Source organism: Scaptodrosophila lebanonensis, unplaced genomic scaffold (genome assembly GCF_003285725.1).
Source record: "Scaptodrosophila lebanonensis strain 11010-0011.00,11010-0021.00 unplaced genomic scaffold, SlebRS2 tig00000085-arrow-pilon, whole genome shotgun sequence".
Taxonomy (NCBI): Eukaryota; Metazoa; Arthropoda; class Insecta; order Diptera; family Drosophilidae; genus Scaptodrosophila; species Scaptodrosophila lebanonensis.
The window spans coordinates 1699189-1719639 of NW_022060564.1; the positions used below are offsets into that span (position 1 = coordinate 1699189).

General features: G+C 36.3%; 1 protein-coding gene across 1 annotated transcript in view; it reads right to left on the reverse strand.

Annotated features, from left to right (window-relative positions):
• LOC115626555 (discoidin domain-containing receptor 2) overlaps window positions 1–20451 on the reverse strand; it is a 137524-nt gene that overhangs the window by 77159 nt on the left and 39914 nt on the right. Inside the window, exons 4-10 of the mRNA XM_030521933.1 lie at window positions 19851–20082; window positions 18806–18953; window positions 16779–16958; window positions 14842–14981; window positions 7542–7749; window positions 1693–1839; window positions 676–908 (exon numbers count right to left, since the gene is read on the reverse strand). Coding sequence (XP_030377793.1) covers window positions 676–908; window positions 1693–1839; window positions 7542–7749; window positions 14842–14981; window positions 16779–16958; window positions 18806–18953; window positions 19851–20082 — 1288 coding nt within the window. The remainder of the gene's footprint in view (window positions 1–675; window positions 909–1692; window positions 1840–7541; window positions 7750–14841; window positions 14982–16778; window positions 16959–18805; window positions 18954–19850; window positions 20083–20451) is intronic.

A 20451-nucleotide genomic window follows, 5' to 3' on the forward strand; every position in this document is an offset into this window, starting at 1 on the left:
AAGAGGAAGAAAAAAATGAAATGTATTGTGCAGCATGTTGTAGTAAAAAATTTGCCTAGTTCGTTCGTGTGTGTGTTTTTTTTTTTTTTTTGCTCAGCTTGCAGCCGGCTCCGGCAAAAACTGCGCTATTCGGCCAAAAATGTTGGCCCTAAGCAAATGCCGGCCGACAATGTTCATCCAGGATCCAGAGCCAGCATCCAGCACATTCAACACATTGCGTTTGCAGTTTTTAATCATGATTTCTGCATATGGACGAACGCTTCGGATCGGACGTTGCCAGGTTGCCAGCATTTTTATGCGTTAACCCTTTGTGCGTTCACATTTTTTTTGTTTGTTGCTTTCCTTTCTTTCGTCGGGGGGAGCGGGCTAGATTCGTGTGACCTGGGGTGTTTGCACTTTTAGTGCAGCATGTTTGACATGCATTTTGGGTGCTGACCAGCCCACAGCTGAGTACTCAGCTCAGCTTATGAAATTTGCCCATTGACGGTTAACTTCTTTAGGTTCGGGAACTTTTTTGAATGCCGTTGAAGACCCACAAGCCATTTCTATCCAACAAAGTTTTGTATATAGTAGAATGTTAATGAATACACTGACTCTGGGACCCAATTCTATCTCTGCTCGTTAAGGTCTTAACCGCTACTTCGCGCTTCATTCATGAGCTCGTATTGAACTTACCTTTAAGCCGACATTGCCATTCAGTCGCTTTTCAACGCCGCCAAGAGTGTCCGGATTGAAATTGTGCTGGAAAGCATCCAAAACGTTGCCACGTCCCCGTCCGCGTTTATTGCGCGCAATTATTAAAAGTATGGCAGCGACAAGCAGTAAAATAATCGTTGCAAGAACGGTGATTATGACGCCAACGAAACTTGTTTCCGGTTCTTGATGGTCAATGGGTTTTGGCGAGATAACTGCGGAAGCACAGAAGAAGAAGAAGAAGCAGACAAAAAAAAGTGTGAGCAAGAATTTGCATTGAAATAGCAACAGAGGCTATTAAATTTTGTGGCAAGCTGACGCAACAACAAAATATCTGTCTGGCAAGGGCAACCAAGTAGGGTTATAACCAAAAAAAAAATAAAAAAAAAGTAAAACATTCATAATGAAAAATACGAACGCGAGTTGTTTTGCTGAATATTTTATGAAAAAGTTTTGCACATTTTCTTGCCATTTTGTTGTTGCAACAGCTAACAATTTTTACGCTTACTTGGCGTAAAAAAAAATGTAGCGAAAATATAACGAGAATATATACATATATATTTTTTTGCATAATAATAGATACGTCTATATTGTCCGACTCCCAACTGCGGCTCTATTGTTTACAACTTCAATTGTTGTGTTAAGAACGAGATAATAATGAGGCAGTTTTATAAAATAAAACTATTTATTCGTTCACTGCTATTAGTGGCGTTCAGTGTGGGGGTTCTTCTCCCAAAATGTAGATATAGTATTACATTTTCTGAGCTTATGAGGTTATTGTCGGCATTTTTTGCTTTTTTATTTATATTACAATACTCCCCCGAATGTGGGGCATTTATTGAAAATTGACTTTTTATTCAACGTCTTTTTATAGCTGCTCTAGTCATTATTATGTGGCGCCCAATGTGGGGCCATAAATTTATTGAAAATTGATTTTTTTATTCAACGTCTTTTTATAGCTACTTTATTTTCTAATTTTGAGAGAATCTGGCCACTTACCTTGAGTGGTATGCTGGCTACGCTCGCCTCCGCTGCTGACCGCACGTCCCACCTCATCGCGCTGCAGCGGGTACTCCGATGTGTCCGGCACACCGTTGGGCGGCACATTGAGCAGCTCCTCATCCGTAAAATTGCCCACCACAGGCACTGCAAGAATAAGTATGAAGAAAGTGGGTTAGAAAATCATTCAGACCGAAAAAAAAGTGCAGCAACCCAGAAATGCGCTCATTTGCAACTAAGTGGGCTACAAAATGCAGTCGGGATAGGGCGCCTCAACTGTCAGAGAGTCAGGGCAGTCAGGACAGTCAGGACAGGTGAGCTGTTGGGGGCGTGTGACAACTGCCTGCTGCCTTGATAAACATCCTGTGCTAATGGTTTGTACTTACTCTCTCCAGCTTGGTGGCAGCTTTGGCTCAGCTGCGGTCCTTCGCCATTACGTCGCGGTGTAATTAGAGGGAGCGATTATTATGATAAATGAGCGTACCATGTGTCATCAAGCTGACTGACTGCCTGTCTGGCTGACTGACTGACGAGAAGAATGCTTCTTTGAGTGCCAATTAGTGCTGCAGACTTTTAGGTGTCGCCCATAAAAATGCTGCAGCACTTTAAGGCGTTGGAGCGTGCCGCCTTGCTTGTTGATTTTGGCAACTCTAGACGAGCAAAAAATAGCAAAAATGAAAAATATCTAAAGCTCAGACAGTCGTCAATAACAACAACAACATGAAAAAACTCTGCCCTTCTACCACTGTAGCGCCCTTCGGCTGTTTACCCGACGGACTCCGACGGTCGGGAGGGCTGTTGACTTTGTTTGTTTGATGCTTCGGCCCCTTCAACATTTTCAACATTTTCGAAATGCATTTCCGCCATGGGGCGTTTGCTGAACCCCAACAACAGAGATAGCCAGGGAGCAGCTAGCTGGTTCGATATTTGAAAACAAAAGCCCGGCATTTGTATAAATTTAAAAAAAAGAACTGTTGAGGAATGCAAATTTTAACCGCTCTTGGCATTGATTTTGAACTTGTTTTTCACTGTTGCTGCGTGCCTTGCGCGCCTATTTTCTTTCGCAACTTTTCGGTAGCAAAAGTTTTTTGTTTACTTCTGTGTGTTTGAATTTGCTATGCAAATAGCGATGGCGGAATTCGCAATTCGTTCAGTTTCTAGTTTAGCGTTTATCATTGTGTGTGGATGTGGTGGGGCACAAGTTGGCCCTTGAATTTGTTGTGACGCCATTTCGGGCATTTAAAATGCCATGTTACGACGCGTAGGAGGATAAGCATTCGGGGAGCCAGGGGCCAGAGCAATGGGCAGTGAGTGTCACATGTTGACAAAATAAAGTCGAAAATATGCGAATTTCTCTTGACTCGACAATATGTTAATGGGCACTTGACGCGGGTACGCGAAAGTTTGTGTTCTGTCGATTTTCTTAATGCTCATTTAAGATTGCAAGAAAAGTATGAGAAAGCAGACGATCTAAATAACATGTTTTTATTCCAAACTGTTATTTGGAAAGAATAATATAAGAAACTGTTCACACATCTGCATGAATTATTAGTTCATTAGGCATTTATGAAGTCGTTAATGCGAATATGCGAATATTTTGGAATATGTTTAAAGAAATTGCAGAATTAGGGGTAATTATTTGAGGTAACTTATGAGTTTCATTTCAGGAGCCTCTATTGGCTTTAAAAGTACATTGTTGAATAGATTTTAAATATGCGAGTAATTTGAAGTTAGAAACGCCGCTCGACATTAGCTAAACTATTTTAGCGTAAAATATTCTTATCTTTTCAAGTTATGGCATACAATTTGCTTACCCGAAGGAAGTGAAGTTTAATGACAAATACTAGTAATAAATTTTCATTAAGCCGATTATTTTAAGCATTCCAAAAATATCAGTATTTTCTTTTGGACAAACGTAGGATTACGTATTTTAATTCAATATATACTATATATTCAAACGCCATGAAAAACATAAGCGTATGTTCGTCAGACTCGAAAGTATTTTATGAAGTAAATGCACTCGAAATTATTTATCCATTTCATCACCTTCTGAGCTATAACCGTTTGGGTATGGGCTTCATTTAATCCTTATTGCCGCCAAATTTCATGTCTCAAATGTACTTGAACTCAGCCATTAGGCAAATTGCGGCCGAATTCGAAATGCGCAATGACGCACAATGTAACAAATTGTTCATTGCTCAAGGCCAAGCGATGCGAAGCGGTGCCTCAAATCGAATGCACGGATATGGATGCGATTTGTGTTGCCAGGGCTACGAGGCGCCCAGCATGTCTGTTCACCCAGATTTTGACACACACACACATGCACACTTTAAGATAGACAGAGTTGCAGACTTGCACTCACACAAAACGATTTTCAATTAGAAAGGATTAAGCGAGCGAAATTGCAGAAGGATTTAAGGCAAAATGGAGTGCAGAGCAGTTATTGAAATGAATTTCAATGAAACGGTTGGCTCAAAGAATGAATGAATGAATAAATGAGCGACTGCATCAAAATCAAAGCGTACAAACAAGGATAACAACAAGGATAGCGCAACAACAGCAAGTACCCAGGAGGTGGTATGCAAAAATATATTGCAATGTTATTGATTTATAAAGCAAAGTACTTGTCGAGCTTAAAATGCATGGAATGGGATGAGCAAGGGGAGGTGGAGGTGGAGGTGGAGGAGAAAAGTAACGCTGGGGTGGAAACTGTAAGCAATGACGTGGGCTAAGACACAACGCAGAGCCAACGGCAAAAAAGCAAAAGGCACAAAAGTAAGAGAGAGAAAAAAAAAACACAGCAGCTGGTTTATTATGCAACGTGCAAAGAGGAAAGGGCAGGAGGAGGAGGAGGACGAGGAGGAGGAAGCAATGGAACAGGAACGCGGTATGATGCTGCTGCTCTGCTAGGACTCGTACTCGAGTCGACTCTACTCGACTCTTGTACTCGCCTTGAATCGAGGCGAGTCGAGTCGAGTCGACTGGGTGCGTTGAATGCTCATTGAGTTGCAAATTTCAAATGCACAAAAGTAATGCAACTCATTTAATTTTCACAATATCCTTGTGCTTGTGTGCTCGTGTAGCATATGCCAGGGGTACTGCATGTGTGTGTGTCTCTGAGTATGCGATATGTATGCATGTGTGTGCTTTCCGTTTCCCATGCTTGTTACAATGGCAACTTGCCTGCTCCGCGCCAGCGCTGCCCTCGTTTCTTTGTATCGCTCCATGCACAATTGCACACGGAAGAAAAACAAAGCAGACTCGTGCGCCTCAACCTGATCCCATGCCGCCACTATATCTTGTTCACACTAGCCCACATTTTCATCGAGCAATGTGAGAACAGTGCTGGATTAAATGCAGCTAAAGACAGCATCTTTACGGTTGTTTTGCAATCTTAACTCTGTAATCGAATTCGATTCAATCTAGTGCGGTTCCAGAGGCTTTATTCGCACTTATTTTCCGCTTTTTTCCACAATTATTACGTTGAGATTACCCACAGCTTTTATTCTGTCTTTCGTTCGTCTTATGTGAGGCATATTTTTGCCACAAATCGAGTAGTAAGGGTCTTCATTGTGCTCCATTATTTACTTTACTTTTTATTCTACTACTTCCAGACGCTCCTATTTTGAATTATCTTAGCGAGGCACAGCTGTGATATCTCTAATGGTAGCGTATTCATTATAATAAAAGCCAGATATAGCTACTAGCTATTCTTTTTAATTAAGGATGTGCTTTTGGTTTAGTCACAATGGCTTTAAATTCATACAAAACTAGTATTATAAAATGTGATTTAAGTTCTCTCTACTATACTTCGTTTATCTTTTGAATTGTGTTTAGAATTGGATATTGGATATAATAAATAATTATAACAATAATAATATAAAAACTGCTTTAATTTAGCCGCAGCTTCAGCTTCAGCTGATAATTAGCTTGGAAATAAATATTCATAGCTCTTCAGAAAGCGGACTCTGAAAGAGCAATTGCAAATATTGTTAATGCAAAAACTTAAAATAAAAGTTTAAATAGCTCGACGAAGTATTGAAATCAGGCTAGAGTTATAGTATATGCACAATGTAAGAAGCCAGTGTGATCTGTTCTCAGGTATAAAATGAGTTCACAGTGACGTACATCTATTTACACATATGTACAAAGTATGTACATATATGTTGGTGTAATATATTTTGCACCATCGACATCGACACAGTCGACTCGTTCGAGCTCTCGAGTCGTTTGCTTCGTTTTAATGAAATGCGCAACGAATTTTTAGTGTCAGAGGAATTTTCAATTGCTCAGAGTTGTTGCATTTGTAGTTGCTGCTGCAGTTTATGTTTGAAGTGCTTGTTGCTGCCGCTATGTGTGTGGAGTTGTGAGTTGCCGGTAAATTATGGTTACTGTTTGCCCGCACACCTTCCATGCACCTTCACAAAGTCTCGATGCCGCGGCAGGCCCAAAGATTTAAGAGTCTTGGACAGCAAATGAAAGATAAACAGTGCAGACATATATTTAAGTTTATGGAAGCAACAAAATGAAAGATATCCATTCTATATTACTGGAATGAAATACTTTTATATCTGATGAAGATAGTGTTGCCGACACAGGTCATATGCATAGATGTTCGAGTGTGTTTGTGATGGAAGGATTAATCATCTTTAAGAATATCATCAAAATTACTTTATAACTGACTGACTATACACAGGCTGACCTATTATTTATGCTTTCAAAAGATTTTGAACGAAATTTTTGTTTTTAAGGTCAAATTACTTAATAAATCTTTAGCTAGAAAGGTTTTTCTAAATCGTATTAGATTAATTGGTCTAAGAATGGATGAAAAAATCGCCTAAGAATTAATGAATGAACTAAGAATTGTCTTGACAAAGCATACTTATTTCTTAAAATGTGACTTGTTTTGAAAGTTAAAAGATAATTTGTAGACTGATTTTCAGAAGCAAACCACACATAATTCCTTGTTTATGGTAATATCTAGGAAAGGCAGTAAGAAGCTGTAAGAAGACTTTCTCATAGAGGATGTATGATTGATTAATAAATGAGTGAGATAATTAATTATGCCTCATCGCAAATGCTTTTAAATATCAATAATATTATAACTGTAGTTTGTTTTAATTTGTTTCCTCTGTATAATTCCTGTACACTTCCAACATGGTTATCTAAAAGTTTTAAACAGTTTCAGCAGGCAAAGGAAGAGAAGTTTGTTTGAACTGCAGCTTCTCTCAATGATTTGGCGTCCAGCTACCCAATATTCCGCCAATAAAAGCATTTTAATCATGAAACTTTATTTGTTGGAACTAAATAGATGGCTAAGTAAATTAAAACCGCTGCTTACCTCTGTGTAGTAAATCGTTATAAGTCTGATCAAATGCATTTTATAAAAAAGAGTAACTTAATTTGGTTGACTATGAAGTTCTTAGTTCAGAGATATTTGTCATTCAATTAAAAGTTACGAGTACTCTGCTGCAATGCTTTTCGCAAAATAGTTTGTAAACTGTCGTTTCTGGACTTGCACTTTAAAGCAAAATATAACCTGAATATAAAATTAATTTAAACAAAAAACAACAGCTGGCAAATCCACGCCCCATTCACATAATGGAGCACCAGCACCTAGATTGGAACACTTTGTGATGCCGCCAGCGAACTGTTGACTTACCAAATGGTAAGCGGGCGCCATGCGGAACTGCAGCCGAGTTAACCCTCGTTTTTTTACTTTTTTTTTTGTTGCCCGTTACATTTTTAATAAAATAATTTTGCTGTAACACTTTTGGCACCGACGTGGCAACCGGCCCCATCATCCCATCACCCCATCATCCAACACCCATCTCCCTCGAGGCACTCACCTGATATAAATGTAATCTCGCTGAGCATCATCCAGCGGGCGGCGAAGTATAAATGCAACTGCAGATAACGCCCCAAGCGATGATGTAATTTGATTGTCACGTCGCGTGCATGATCCAGCACGGTGTCGGGCATGTAGGAGAACTGCACCGGTTCGCCGGCAAACTGACGTCCGCCAATGCTGAAGAAAACTTTTGCGTGTACGAACACCTGCAACAATACGGAGGGGAGTGGGAGGTGTGAGTAGCTGAGAGATAAATGCTGCTACAGGCAAACTTCTCTAGAATGAATGCAACGCGAAGTTCTTTAAAAATCTGTGCTACTATGTAGAATATTATGTGATTGAAGAATACGATTTTTATATAGTTGTATTAAACAAGAATTTTTCTTTCTGTACAAATTGTAGTTTTTAGAGACATTTCTAAAGAAATTTTAAATCGTTCTTAAATTAAATGTATGTATAGCTTTTAGATTGAACTGCAAAGCCACACACAACCACATTCAAAACGTTCTTTATGGTTATTTTGACGAAAGGCAGTAAGAATTGGAATACGGCTTTTATATAGTTGTATTAAGCAAGAATTTATCTTTCTGTACAAATTGTAGTTTTTAGAGACAATTCCAAAAGAAATTTTAAATATTTCTTAAATCTTATATATATTCTTCTATATTTATTTAAAAAGGATTATTCTTCTTAATATAATAGTATTTATGAGCTCGATAAATTGAAGTACGATTTCTTAAGCTTTGAATTACTCTTTAATTTTAAAAACTTTACTCAGATATTGTTATGTTATATTATAAATTGAAGTACGATTTCTTAAGCTTTGAATTACTCTTTAATTTTAAAAACTTTATTCAGATACTGTTATGTATTAATTATTTTTAAAAAGTACATTTTATAAAGACGATAGCGTTGATAAATTGAAGTACGATTTCTTAAGCTTTGAATTACTCTTTAATTTTAAAAACTTTACTCAGATATTGTTATGTTATATTATAAATTGGAGTACGATTTCTTAAGCTTTGAATTATTCTTTAATTTTAAAAACTTTATTCAGATATAGTTATATATTAATTATTTTCAAAAAGTACGATAGCGTTGATAAATTGAAGTACGATTTCTTAAGCTTTGAATTACTCTTTAAATTTAAAAACTTTATTCAGATATTGTTATGTATTAATTATTTTTAAAAAGTAAAGACGATAGCGTTGATAAATTGAAGTACGATTTCTTAAGCTTTGAATTACTCTTTAAATATAAAAACTTTATTCAGATATAGTTATATATTAATTATTTTCAAAAGGTAAATTTTATAAAGACGACAGAGTTGAGGAAATGAGCAGAGCATTGCCGTCATATAGCATCTTTAGAATTATCGGTGCTGATTTGAATCTAAGAGCGGGTTTTAGAGAACTTCACCCAAGCTTTCAAAAGCGTTTAAAGAATACATTTTTATCTAGCAAAAACGTGGAACTTCAGTTATATAATCACATACTTATCACTCTGTAAGAATATTAAATAGAAATTGTTTATTATTGGCTTTGGTTCTTAAAACCCATGTTTTTACTACGAAATAAAACCTTGTTTTGGAGAGGCACTTCTCGTTATAAAAAAGCCCTACAGTACAAACGTGTGTGCCAAGTGAGTGGAAGGTAGAAGGTGGAAGTGGTGTACACATATGTATGTATGACTGGACTGACACTACTTTGTCTCTGGTTCTGCCTGTGGCTATGTGTGTGAGTGTGTTCGTGTGCGTGTGAGTGGCATAATAATTAAAGTAATCACATTTATTTTCTTTTTTACACTACTCGTACTCGTATGCGTTTGTTCTTTCATTCTTTTGTAGTCTCAACGCTCGTTGTGAATGGATTTTGTTTTTGTTGACACTTTTTGGTCAGCTATTGGACAGCGGAGCAAAGTTCAGTTATGGTAGCAACTATAGTCGTACTTGTTGTTGTTGTTTTTGTTGCTGCTACTTCTTACGCACCATGCGCCGATCCCATGTGTATGTGCGCGGAAGTTGTGCGCAATAAAAAGCGTTAACCACTTTTGGGCGGGACACGCACAACGTTTTTGTGATTTTGGGGCCAGCCGGAAATGTAAGTGTTGCCTTCCCCATTGCCGGTAGCTGAGCATGGCTAATGAGTTGTTGACTTGCTGTAAGTACCTGCCCATCTATGAGTCTGGCTGCGAATGGACTTTTTATGTGTCATGATTTGCTGCAGCAGTAGTTCAATTTTGGGATGAATTCAGCTCTGTTGTACAAACTAATTTTATTGACTTATTAATTACTTAAGCTTATACATTTTACGTACTATATTTTGTTTTATTTTATTTTTCTTTTCAACAGTTCGTTAGTGATAAAAGGCATATTTCTTCAACTTTAAAAGAGTGCAGGAATTTATTTTTCGGTCGAAAAGCAATTGTTATTAGTTGCTATGAAAAAAGAACTAGTTTTTAACCTTCTTAAAAACTGTGATGCATAGTAGGAGTAAGTCTATTTAATTGTGAACAACAATTAATTTAAATGAATGATGAACTATCTTTTATGACAAATTCATTAACAATAAGCTCCTTTGATTAAATAAATTATTAATATATGACAAGAATTTGATTTCGTGACTATAAAAATAAAAGCTTCAGCTGTCTCTTGTCGCTCAAAAGGGATGTCAAGAAAATGTGTAGGTTTTACTTCAAATAGTTATTCCTGGAAGCTTAAACTATGACCACACATACGCTTATATTATTACTTAGTACACTTTTTCTTGTTTTAACTGCAAGCCAGTATTATTATTTTACTTATTTATTGGAGTTTCTAAGTCAGGAAGTTGACTAGGAAACTTCCTGACACAATATACAAGTAGAGCAATGTATAAAATGTGTAGATTTTAGTCAAAATTTGTATATTTAGAGATTAAATTTATGCAGTAGTTTTATAGAAACATTAAGATGTTCTTTTTAATAAAATGCTATTGCTTGTAAGTTCATTGTGTATTTAGTTTTGATGTTTATAGGCAAATTGCAGTTGTCTTACTTTAGTTTTTGTGCCGACCCCTTTCTGGATTTACGAACCACATATGTGGAATAATGAAAACTTCAAAGCCTGAGCGCAGTAACTGCAACAACACTTCTCGCATGTTCCTTAATTTTTTATCATTTTAAGCGACTGATTCCACTCTAGATATTGCACGGTAAAAAGCTGTTTAAGCAATTGTCCAATGCCTCTAATATTGCTTCTTATTTCGCTTCATTCGCTGTTTAGTGCTCAGCTAATTAGCCACAATGTATACCCTCAATTTGCAGCGGCCAAACGGCACATAAAATTTCAATTACCACAAATTCTCTTAGCTTTGATTTGTTGCCGCCATTTCAGCGCAAAAGTCCCAGGCACGATGCTGCGTTTTCCATTTCCACATCTACTCGGGATGTCTGAATGGCAGTCACCTGGACTGGACGCTGACGCTGACGCTGACTTGGCTTGACCATCGGTTTTATGGGTCCATAATTTAGAGAGCATCAACACACAGGCATCTTCATCGTCGTCGTCGTCATCGCCAGCTATAATTCTCATTTTTATGATTTTTCATTACCATTCGCTCTGGCCTGCACGCTGAGTGCCACAGCGCGTCCAACAGGGCCATAAGTCATGAAGTTACTTAGGAGGCTTTCTTCGGCTTTGGATTTGCATGCGGACGACAATTTCTACGGCCGTGAAATAAATAGTCGAAATGCCATTTGTGATGCATTGATAAGCCTAAAATTATGCTAATTGCGTTTTAATTATGACACGCGTGTGGCTTCAACAGCACCTTTCTCCACCGCCCGTACACCTGTTGGCTGTTGGCCAACATTGAAGCACCGAAGAGACGAAGCTAAAGTCATTACATGTCAGATTTTCGATAAGCTGCCTTCAGTCTGTTTGTTTGACTTTGTCTTTAGCATTCCTAATGAGTTCGAGTCGGCCCATTGCAATGGGTTCTCTTTAAAATGCCTGCCCAGATTTATGGCTCTGATTAAGTCATTTTCGATATTGCTGTTGTTGTTGTTTTCGTTGCTGCTGTGTTTGGGTGGCGGGGTGTGAGGCTGCTACGTGTGGTCCCACCAATTAGTGCGGCTTTGTTGTGTTGAATTATTTGTGTGCGAACGCGATTGACTTCCGTTTAAACAACAAGCATCACAATCAAATTTTAAACGAGTTTTTCAATTTCATTTTTGTAAAATATTCTTTATGTTGTTAAGTATTAAAATATTGACGTTTTATAGAGTTTATTAAAAATTACAAACAAAATTAGTGGATAAGTACATTGTTGTTTCTCATTAGAAACTATAAAAAAACTATAAAAAAAAGATATTTTTCTTAACGCATAAGTTGTAAAAGTTTCTGTTAAACATGATTTTAAGACTGCTGGAATAAAGCCAATAAATACTCTTTACAAGTGAAAAGAGGAAAATAATAAAAAAAAGAGCTAATCGATCTAATCCACCTTTTGCAGCAAAAATAGCCATATATCCCCTAAAAGCACCCTAAAATGTTTAGAACACTTAGTTAAAAGTGTGTTTACAAGCTTATTTCAGAAAAAGAATTCATTATTTTTTTCTAAAGTCTGTAACAATGTTAAAAAGTAACATTTGTTAATTTTTTTAAAGCCATCAAGTCTATGGGAAGATTTTTATTAAACAATTACACTTTCTGCAGAAATATATGACTAGGAAGAAATGCACTACAATTCTTGTTTATGAGTTATTTGTTTAAGAACTAAAATGAATCTCAATAATTTTGTATAACAATTGTTAATATTTGTGGGCTATTGGTTTCAGTAACTTCTCCTACTCCTTTTTTATGATGTTCGTGTTGACCCAAATCCCTGTGGAGTTGCATGTTGTACATGACTCTTGTTATCGGCCCTATTGACATACTTCTCAACCCAAACCCTTTAAATCATGTACAAATCACATACTCTCTCCCCAGGCTATTCCATTTACTGAATTAGCTTGGTCGGCTTGTCACTTTGATATCCAAAATGTAGTGATAAATGTAACAAATATATGCCATACTTAATTATGATACATATGGAGGTACCGAGCGGACCCCATTTTTATATCAACCAAACCAAACAGAACATGCATTGATTAATTTGACACAAATGTGACAAGCATATTGGCTGCGATAGTGTGCATTATATATGCCTCTACATAAAATACAGACAGCACTCCCTGCTTACAAGTATGCACGTACAAATATGACGCGAAGGTAATTCCACTGCTTATCAGCGATGTTGAACGGCATGGAAAATTATTAAACTGTCCAACGATGCTCGGCTCGAATCAGACAACAGACAGATTTCGTTTGTTGAAAAACGAACAACATTGGAAACTGATAAAGCATTAAAGTTCTCTGATCTGAAGTAGCTTGGTTGCCAAGACATTCAATTGGAAATATTTCGTATGCTTGTAAGTAGCTCATACCAACTGCCACCAATTGTGTGTTTTTAGTTTTACAAATAATTTTCAAGTCTTATCAGTCATCTATGGTTGGCAGGTATAATACCTGAGTTATAACGGCAAACACATACAAGGTACAGTAAATTTTAAATAAAAGTTAATAATTTGTTTAAAAAAATATACTTCTGTATATTTGTTAGTGATTTTTAATGTAGAATCTGTTTATTTACATAATTCTTATGACTTCAATATTGAAAGAAATACCTTCATCATCTAAATTTAAGCTGCAGTACCTATTTAGAGGGTATAAAGCTCACCATCAATCATAAAGCCCAGTAAATATTGTTAAATATGGAAACATCTAAATACTGTTTTAAGTTAGTTAGTAAAGTAATAATTTCTCCTATCCCAATATTACTAGATATTTTTGTTTAATTCTTAAAATTCTTACAGTACTTTATAAAATTTGTAGAGTTTTTGATATTATATATAATTGTATAAATTATATTATTTATTATTTCTCAAATTACATTCTGAAATTTATAAAATTTGTATATTTTTTACATTTTCGAAATACTTTCTAGTCTAACTACATACTTATATAAAGGTTTCAATGAACCACAAATTCCGAAATGGATAATATGGATTAGTTTTTAAGCCAGCTATGAATTAACATAAAACCAATTTTGAACAAATTTCGACTTACTTTTGAACCAGTTCTGAATACGCAATTTTTTTCAGATTCCTTTTTAAGAGAAACACATCCTAAAACAATCTTAAACCTGATTTAAAAAATTAACAATTATTTGATCGGCGTAGATCGGAACTGTTTTCGAACCGGCTGAACATCTAGTTCTTTATTCTAGAGATACGAAATATCATCTTCACATCGCAAATATTCTCTAAACCCTTCTGCCGCTATCTACTGTAGAGTCAAGCAAACTTGAACACATTGCCTCATAATATGGGTCAATGGACTTGAAAATGTTCTGTTATGCTATTACCAGATTATGGCTGTTTGCTATCAGCAGTGATCGGTCTAAAATATGTAGTATACGAGTATACGTCAATATACGCGTATAGAACAGGCACGAGTATATGGCAATATAAATGGGCGCGATTTTTTATTGCTGGCATTTAGGTAAACAAAACAGCGCCCAATCATTATATACTAAACACATGTACTACGTACATACAAGTACATACATACATATTCGTACAACCTCGTGTGTGTCTTGTTTACTTTCGATAAAGAGCGCAACGAGTAAGGAAATTGACTCTTTAATGGCCATACTTCAGCGCGATTTCAAGTGCCACCTGAGTCTGAGTCAGTCAGGGGCCCCATTTGGTTGGCGTATCAATTGCGGTTTGTTTAGGTTCGATTTCGTGTTTGTTTTGTTTATAAAGCGTTCTGTTTTTTTTCTTTGGTATTCTTGCTCTCGACAACAATTTTTATTTTATTACTGCGGTCGCAGTTGCTGTTGCTATTGTTTTTATTTTTTTATGCTTATTTTTTCATTCCTATAGCTGTTGTCGTTCAGCGAACTGTTTAGCATTTCACTGCGCCGCCAGTTTGTCTGCCCGTTATCGAAGCTCTGTTCGCTGCTGATACTCGTATTGGCAGTGTTGTTGTTGTTGTTTTATGATTTACAAACAAAAACTGCTGGCTGCTTTGTTTATATAATTTGTTGATTGGCTGTGCTATGTTTTTTCCCTGTTTTAAAACTTCCTACCGCAGCCGCATGAGTAATTGCATTCATTTATTGAACTGGCGGCACTTAAATGTCGAAACACTATCCAACAATTCTTAGTACTCTGTAAGGTATCATGTTTTTGTATAAGAGTATTTAACGTACCTGCACATCTTTCAAGAACATGTTGTTGGTGTGTATGATGACTGCACTAAAGTTGCGCACACTATCGAACTCGAATGTAATTTCCACGGGTCGACCCATCAGACTGGGTGTGTCATTGCGCCAACCAATCCATTCATAGCCTGAAAGAGAAAAGCAGAAATATAATCATTTCAGTGAAAGTTGAAAGACTCTAGGTGTTGTCATCCATTGCAGATGGGTGGTTTGGGAAATGAACTTGAAACTATCCCCATTCCTTGATTTGAATAGCAGTTCTTTTCAATATACACTATAAATTAACAAAGTTCTGATATGTTAAGTGTGAAGAAGACAATTTAATGAAAGAGAAAAGCAGAAATATAATCATTTCAGTGAAAGTTGAAAGCCTCTAGGTGTTGTCATCCATTGCAGATGGGTGGTTTGGGAAATGAACTTGAAACTATCCCCATTCCTTGATTTGAATAGCAGTTCTTTTCAATATACACTATAAATTAACAAAGTTCTGATATGTTAAGTGTGAAGAAGACAATTTAATGATTTTTAAAGAGGAACTTTTATATTTATTATTATCTTTGCAATTACTCAGCGATTTTGAAGAAGTCCAACATTTTCAAAAGTGAATATTCGGTTACGTAAAAAGTTACTAGTAAACCGATTAAGTTAAGAGTTTTATCTTTTACTTTCTATATCTTACAAAAATCATTGATAACGCGGTGGCTATTTTATACTTTCTAATAGAAATTAAACATTTACAAATCAATTAATCCGAAATAGTCATAGTTTGGTAGAAAAATTTACAAAAAAAAACTACAATTCTTTATACTTTTTTTAAAAACCTGCTTCAATTCGACATTAGGATTGGATAGGACATTATTAATTACTAGATGTTTAGGATCAGAAATGCTGTATGCTCAGAGCTTGGTAGTCAAGAACTATAAAAATTACAATATGTGATTAATTCTTTGATGAACGTTGTGTTAACTTGATTTTTTATGTTGTTTAATAGATTTTGTAATAATGCATAGAAAAATATAGTAACAACCGTGTTTTATGATCTTCAAACCGACTTATCCTAACTAGATATTTAATAAGTATTGCTACAAACTGTTGAAGGTTTAAAATCTGAGAGCCAATCGTTAAATAAAGCAGTGCTGGAAATAGCGTGCAATAAAAAATAACTCCACAGCTCAGGGACTTATATGGGCTGCAAAAAAAGGCGATGAAAAAGTGCTTTTAAATCGTGGAAAGATATTTTTCTAAAGCTGAGCTGAGTAATTGAAAAGCGGAAACAATATATGGATGGATTGTAGAAAGCATTGAACGTTCAAATGCATAAAAATGAAGAAGTACATTTTACTCCAATTATTTCTATTCCAGATATAAATGAGATTTTCAATTTTATTCTACCTAAAAGAATAAATTTTAAAATGCTGTGGTTTTTTACTTACTGCACTCGAGAAAGAAAAAATCTAAAAGATATCAACAGCAACTTCATATCAATTGCTTTGAACAAGTGTTGATCTGTTTAAAGTTTTCGACTTAGCAGAAGTTGCTATTTATTTTTATTTTGCGACATTTCTATGCAAACTTTACAAAAATTGTATGTTATATCTGCTTATTGACAAACTTATGTTGCAATAGAGAAGTTATTATAGACTTCCTACTCTGCTTCCCGCTACCTCATTTCTTGTCAGAACTTGTGCAGCTGTGAGTTGCATTTGCAACTGCAGTCTGACTAGAGCTCGGCACACATTTTGTCATATTTAATGAGACACTTATGCGCTGTCAATAACTTGTATAGTGTGTGTGTAACGAGTTCTGCATTTGGTGGCAGCGGACTGAGGACTGGTTTTGCTATGACAGCTACAAGCACTACTACACATGTATTTTATGTATGGATGGCGTTTGATGGTTGCCGCCAGCAATTCGAAGCCTTTTACCTTTACCAAAGCCATTGATATCAGTGCGGAAATTGTCCTTTCCGCGCTGCCCGTCCACCAGCTGACCGAGTCCATTCACAAAGCGATCGGCCTCCTCATGTCCATCGTAGGTCTTGTCGGACAGATCGATTTCCATGCCACGCTGAACGCCCTTCGGAATGCTATAGGCTATAATGCCCTCTGCAATGATACAATACATAATTCATAGAGTTTAGTGAAAGGCAGCTGATATCAAAAGTGCATTTTAATGCGATTTGTGGCATCGTATTTCATAGCCAACTATAGCTCTACAGAAACTTAAGTGGGCCACACAGAAATATGGAAATATAAGAGCACATGCATAGCTACTTACTACTCGTATATATACACACAAGTTTGGTCGCGGCTTAGCTAATAAAAAGCCTGTTATACGATCAACTGCCGTCTGTCATGTTCAAATTACATAAAAATGCAACATTTTGTGGCATAAAATGCGATAAATTCTTGGAGAATTGCTTAATACTATTTGGCCAACTCGCAACTGTTGCAGCTTTGCATGTTTGGCAAAAGGCAGAAGGCAGAAGGCAGCCAGCACATTCGTGTACTCGTAAAACTCAACTGTAAATTAAATTCTCTGTGATTTACAATGGGTGCGTGTGCAGCGGGTCACATGCAAGCCGCATAACTCTGCCCACTTTGCTTACACACACAAATTGCCAGCTTACCACTAAGTATGGCAATTATGGCTGCACAATATACTGTACGAACTATATATTCAATAAAACAATCAAAAAAAAACTAACAACTAACTTTCTGGTCGCGGCCATTCGCTAGCAACACACAGAAACAAAACAAAGTCATCAAAACCGGTCGTGAATTGCGAGCATTTGGTTCATTCACTCGATTTTGTGACCGCACAGTGAGGAGAGCTTAAAAGCAACTTCTAAGCAACATAGTTTATTTATCACTGATTAAATATATTAGCCATAGGCACATTTGTTGGCTAGGCAATTATTTTTTTTTTTTTTTTTTTTTTTTTTTTTTTGCAAATTTTTGAAATATTTGTTTGCCATTTTTCCATAAGGTAAGAACTCTATTAAGTTTAAGTTTCTTATTATTTACAACTTTTTGAAACTGCTAACAAAATCAATGATTTTCTGAGTGTTTTCAAATATTTATTGGTTAACAAATTACACAGCAACCAGGTTTAATTTCTTTACTCTTCTGTGAAGGGTGTGTATTGTTTTGATGTGCACGTTGGTAATACTCAGAAGGATGGATAGCCATGGCCGTAACGCCTTTTTCAATCCCAATTTCTCCTACAGCTTCAAAGCTTTTGTGAAAACTAATGGATTCGAGGCTTTTTTTAACGGACACACTTCAGATGGAATATCGTTTCGTTATCTTACGCTTTGTTTTCAATATAGTTTTGATATGAAAAACTTCTTTATTTCTAAGGATAATAGAGCCAATTTGCATATAGAGAATGTTGTTATCATAACTGATATCTGATCTAGTGAAATATGGTTGCTAAAGAATCATTAGATATTATGAAAACAGTAGAGCATAGTTTTTGTATTAAAAACTTATTTATTTCTAAAGATAAGCGAGCCTAGTTACATATAGAGAACGTTTTAATCATAACTGATATCCGCTCTAATGAAATATGGTTGCTAAAGGAGCACAAGAAATTATGGAAACAGTAGAGCATATAATTCGCGGTACATAACCATGCAGGAATAAGGTTCTATTATAAACGAAGAGTATACAGTTGCGGCGCAGACGTAGATAACTTTTATGTATTTTGCACATGGAAATACACAATTGAAGTATTTAATTTAAGAAACGACGTTCCCTTTTCATTGCATTTACTGTTACCTATTCAAAGGCTAACTAAAGCAATACCCTTGGTAGATGATTTTCTGCAGCTTGCAGATATGTATTTTGTGTTGTTTTGGCGCCGCAGGGCGAACTCACGCTTTTTGGTTTCTTTTCGCCAACAAGTGCGAGAGGCGCAAATCAAAAGCATAATTCATAGCCGCACTTACCTTCCCAAGCACAGCCGACGATCTCGGCGCGCAGACAAACGGTCCGATCGTACTGGCTATAGGGATATATGCGCACCTTCGAAGCAAAGATGCTGGGCTGCAATGTGTTCTCCACCTCGCTGTAGGTGTTTATGTTGCCGGGCAGTATCTGTGGGAAAAAGATGGAAAAACGACAACAAAACGGTTAAGCAATGGCCAACAATGTATTGAGTGTTCAAACACTTGCAGAAACTTATTTGTAAAACGGAAAATATCTTAAACTATAGAGTGAACTGAATTCAAAATTTAAAGAGTAGTACATAGCTGTATTTGTGTTTGTTGGAAAGCCCAATAATAAATGATGCAAGCAAAAAAGAAAATTAGAATATTTTAATAAATTAGATAAAATGTATTGTAAATGGCAAAAAGTATATATTTTTTTAAAATTGCTTAAGATATTATAATATATTTGTTTTGTAATAAAAAAAGAAAGCAAGACAAATGCGATGAGTAATAAAAGATTAAAATAGTGAGCGAATTAGTCAAGTAACGAGCAAGTGCTAGTTATAGAAAGCAGCTGAAAGTATTCCCAAAGCAGCCGCATATGCTCTTATTATTTTCTTCATTTATTCTTCATTTTGGCCCTTTTAGCCGTAAATCAGCTATTACAAACGACCTTTTTTCGCTCAGTGTGTGTGTAGGTGCAGAAAGGTGGAAATTTGAGCGCGCAACAAAAACAAAAACAAAAGCGTTAAAATTGATTTTCATGGCCTAAACACAATAAATCGACGGGCTCGGCACGCACGAATGCCCGCTCCGGCGACCCAGGCCATTGCAAAGACGCCTACGCAATTTTCGCTCATAATTCGCCAATTCCAAAAGATACAAAAAACGAAAACGTAGTATCTGCTTGGGCCGGCGGCATTGTATCGCGATTGTTATCTTTGCTGCTTGCCGTGATTAATGTGTGAAGCTTTTGGGCATGTATGTTTGTTTATGACTGCCTTCTCGCAACATCCTCCTCCTCCTCCTCCTCCACCTCCTCAGCCACCACCGCTACACTCACCTCCTTGCCTTGAATACTTTTCCAGCGCAACCACTTTTCAAAGCCCGGCCGCCAATACTCCATCACATAGGACTCTGTATACTCTTGACCCTGACCTTTGCCAAAGCGACCCTGGGTGCGTATAGCACTGACCTTATGCACTTGCATCAGATCGATTTGCAGATACTCTTTCAGTCCACGTGAGACCATATGTTTGGGACACCAGGCACCGCCATTGTTGTCCACCTTGAGTCTGCAAATATGAAGAAAGGGGAAAATTGTATGTAGGAAGTTTTGCTGTTTTCTTTTCTTAAATATAAAGAAAATTGTTATGATATGTAGCAATATGATTTTTGCATTATTATTATTTATTATGGCCACGTCTGACTTAAATTTTGTTATCAAATTTATGTTTCAAAATATGAAATTCAAAAATCTATTTAATAGCAATTCTACGTTTCAAAATATGAAATTCAAAAATATATTTAATAGCAATTCTATGTTTTATTTATGTCAACTGTATGTACATATATAATAGGCAAGTTTTCATTTATATACCCTGTATCTGAAAGATACTAAAAGCTATGTTAGGTTTGTCCAAAGTAATAACTGTAGCCCTCTA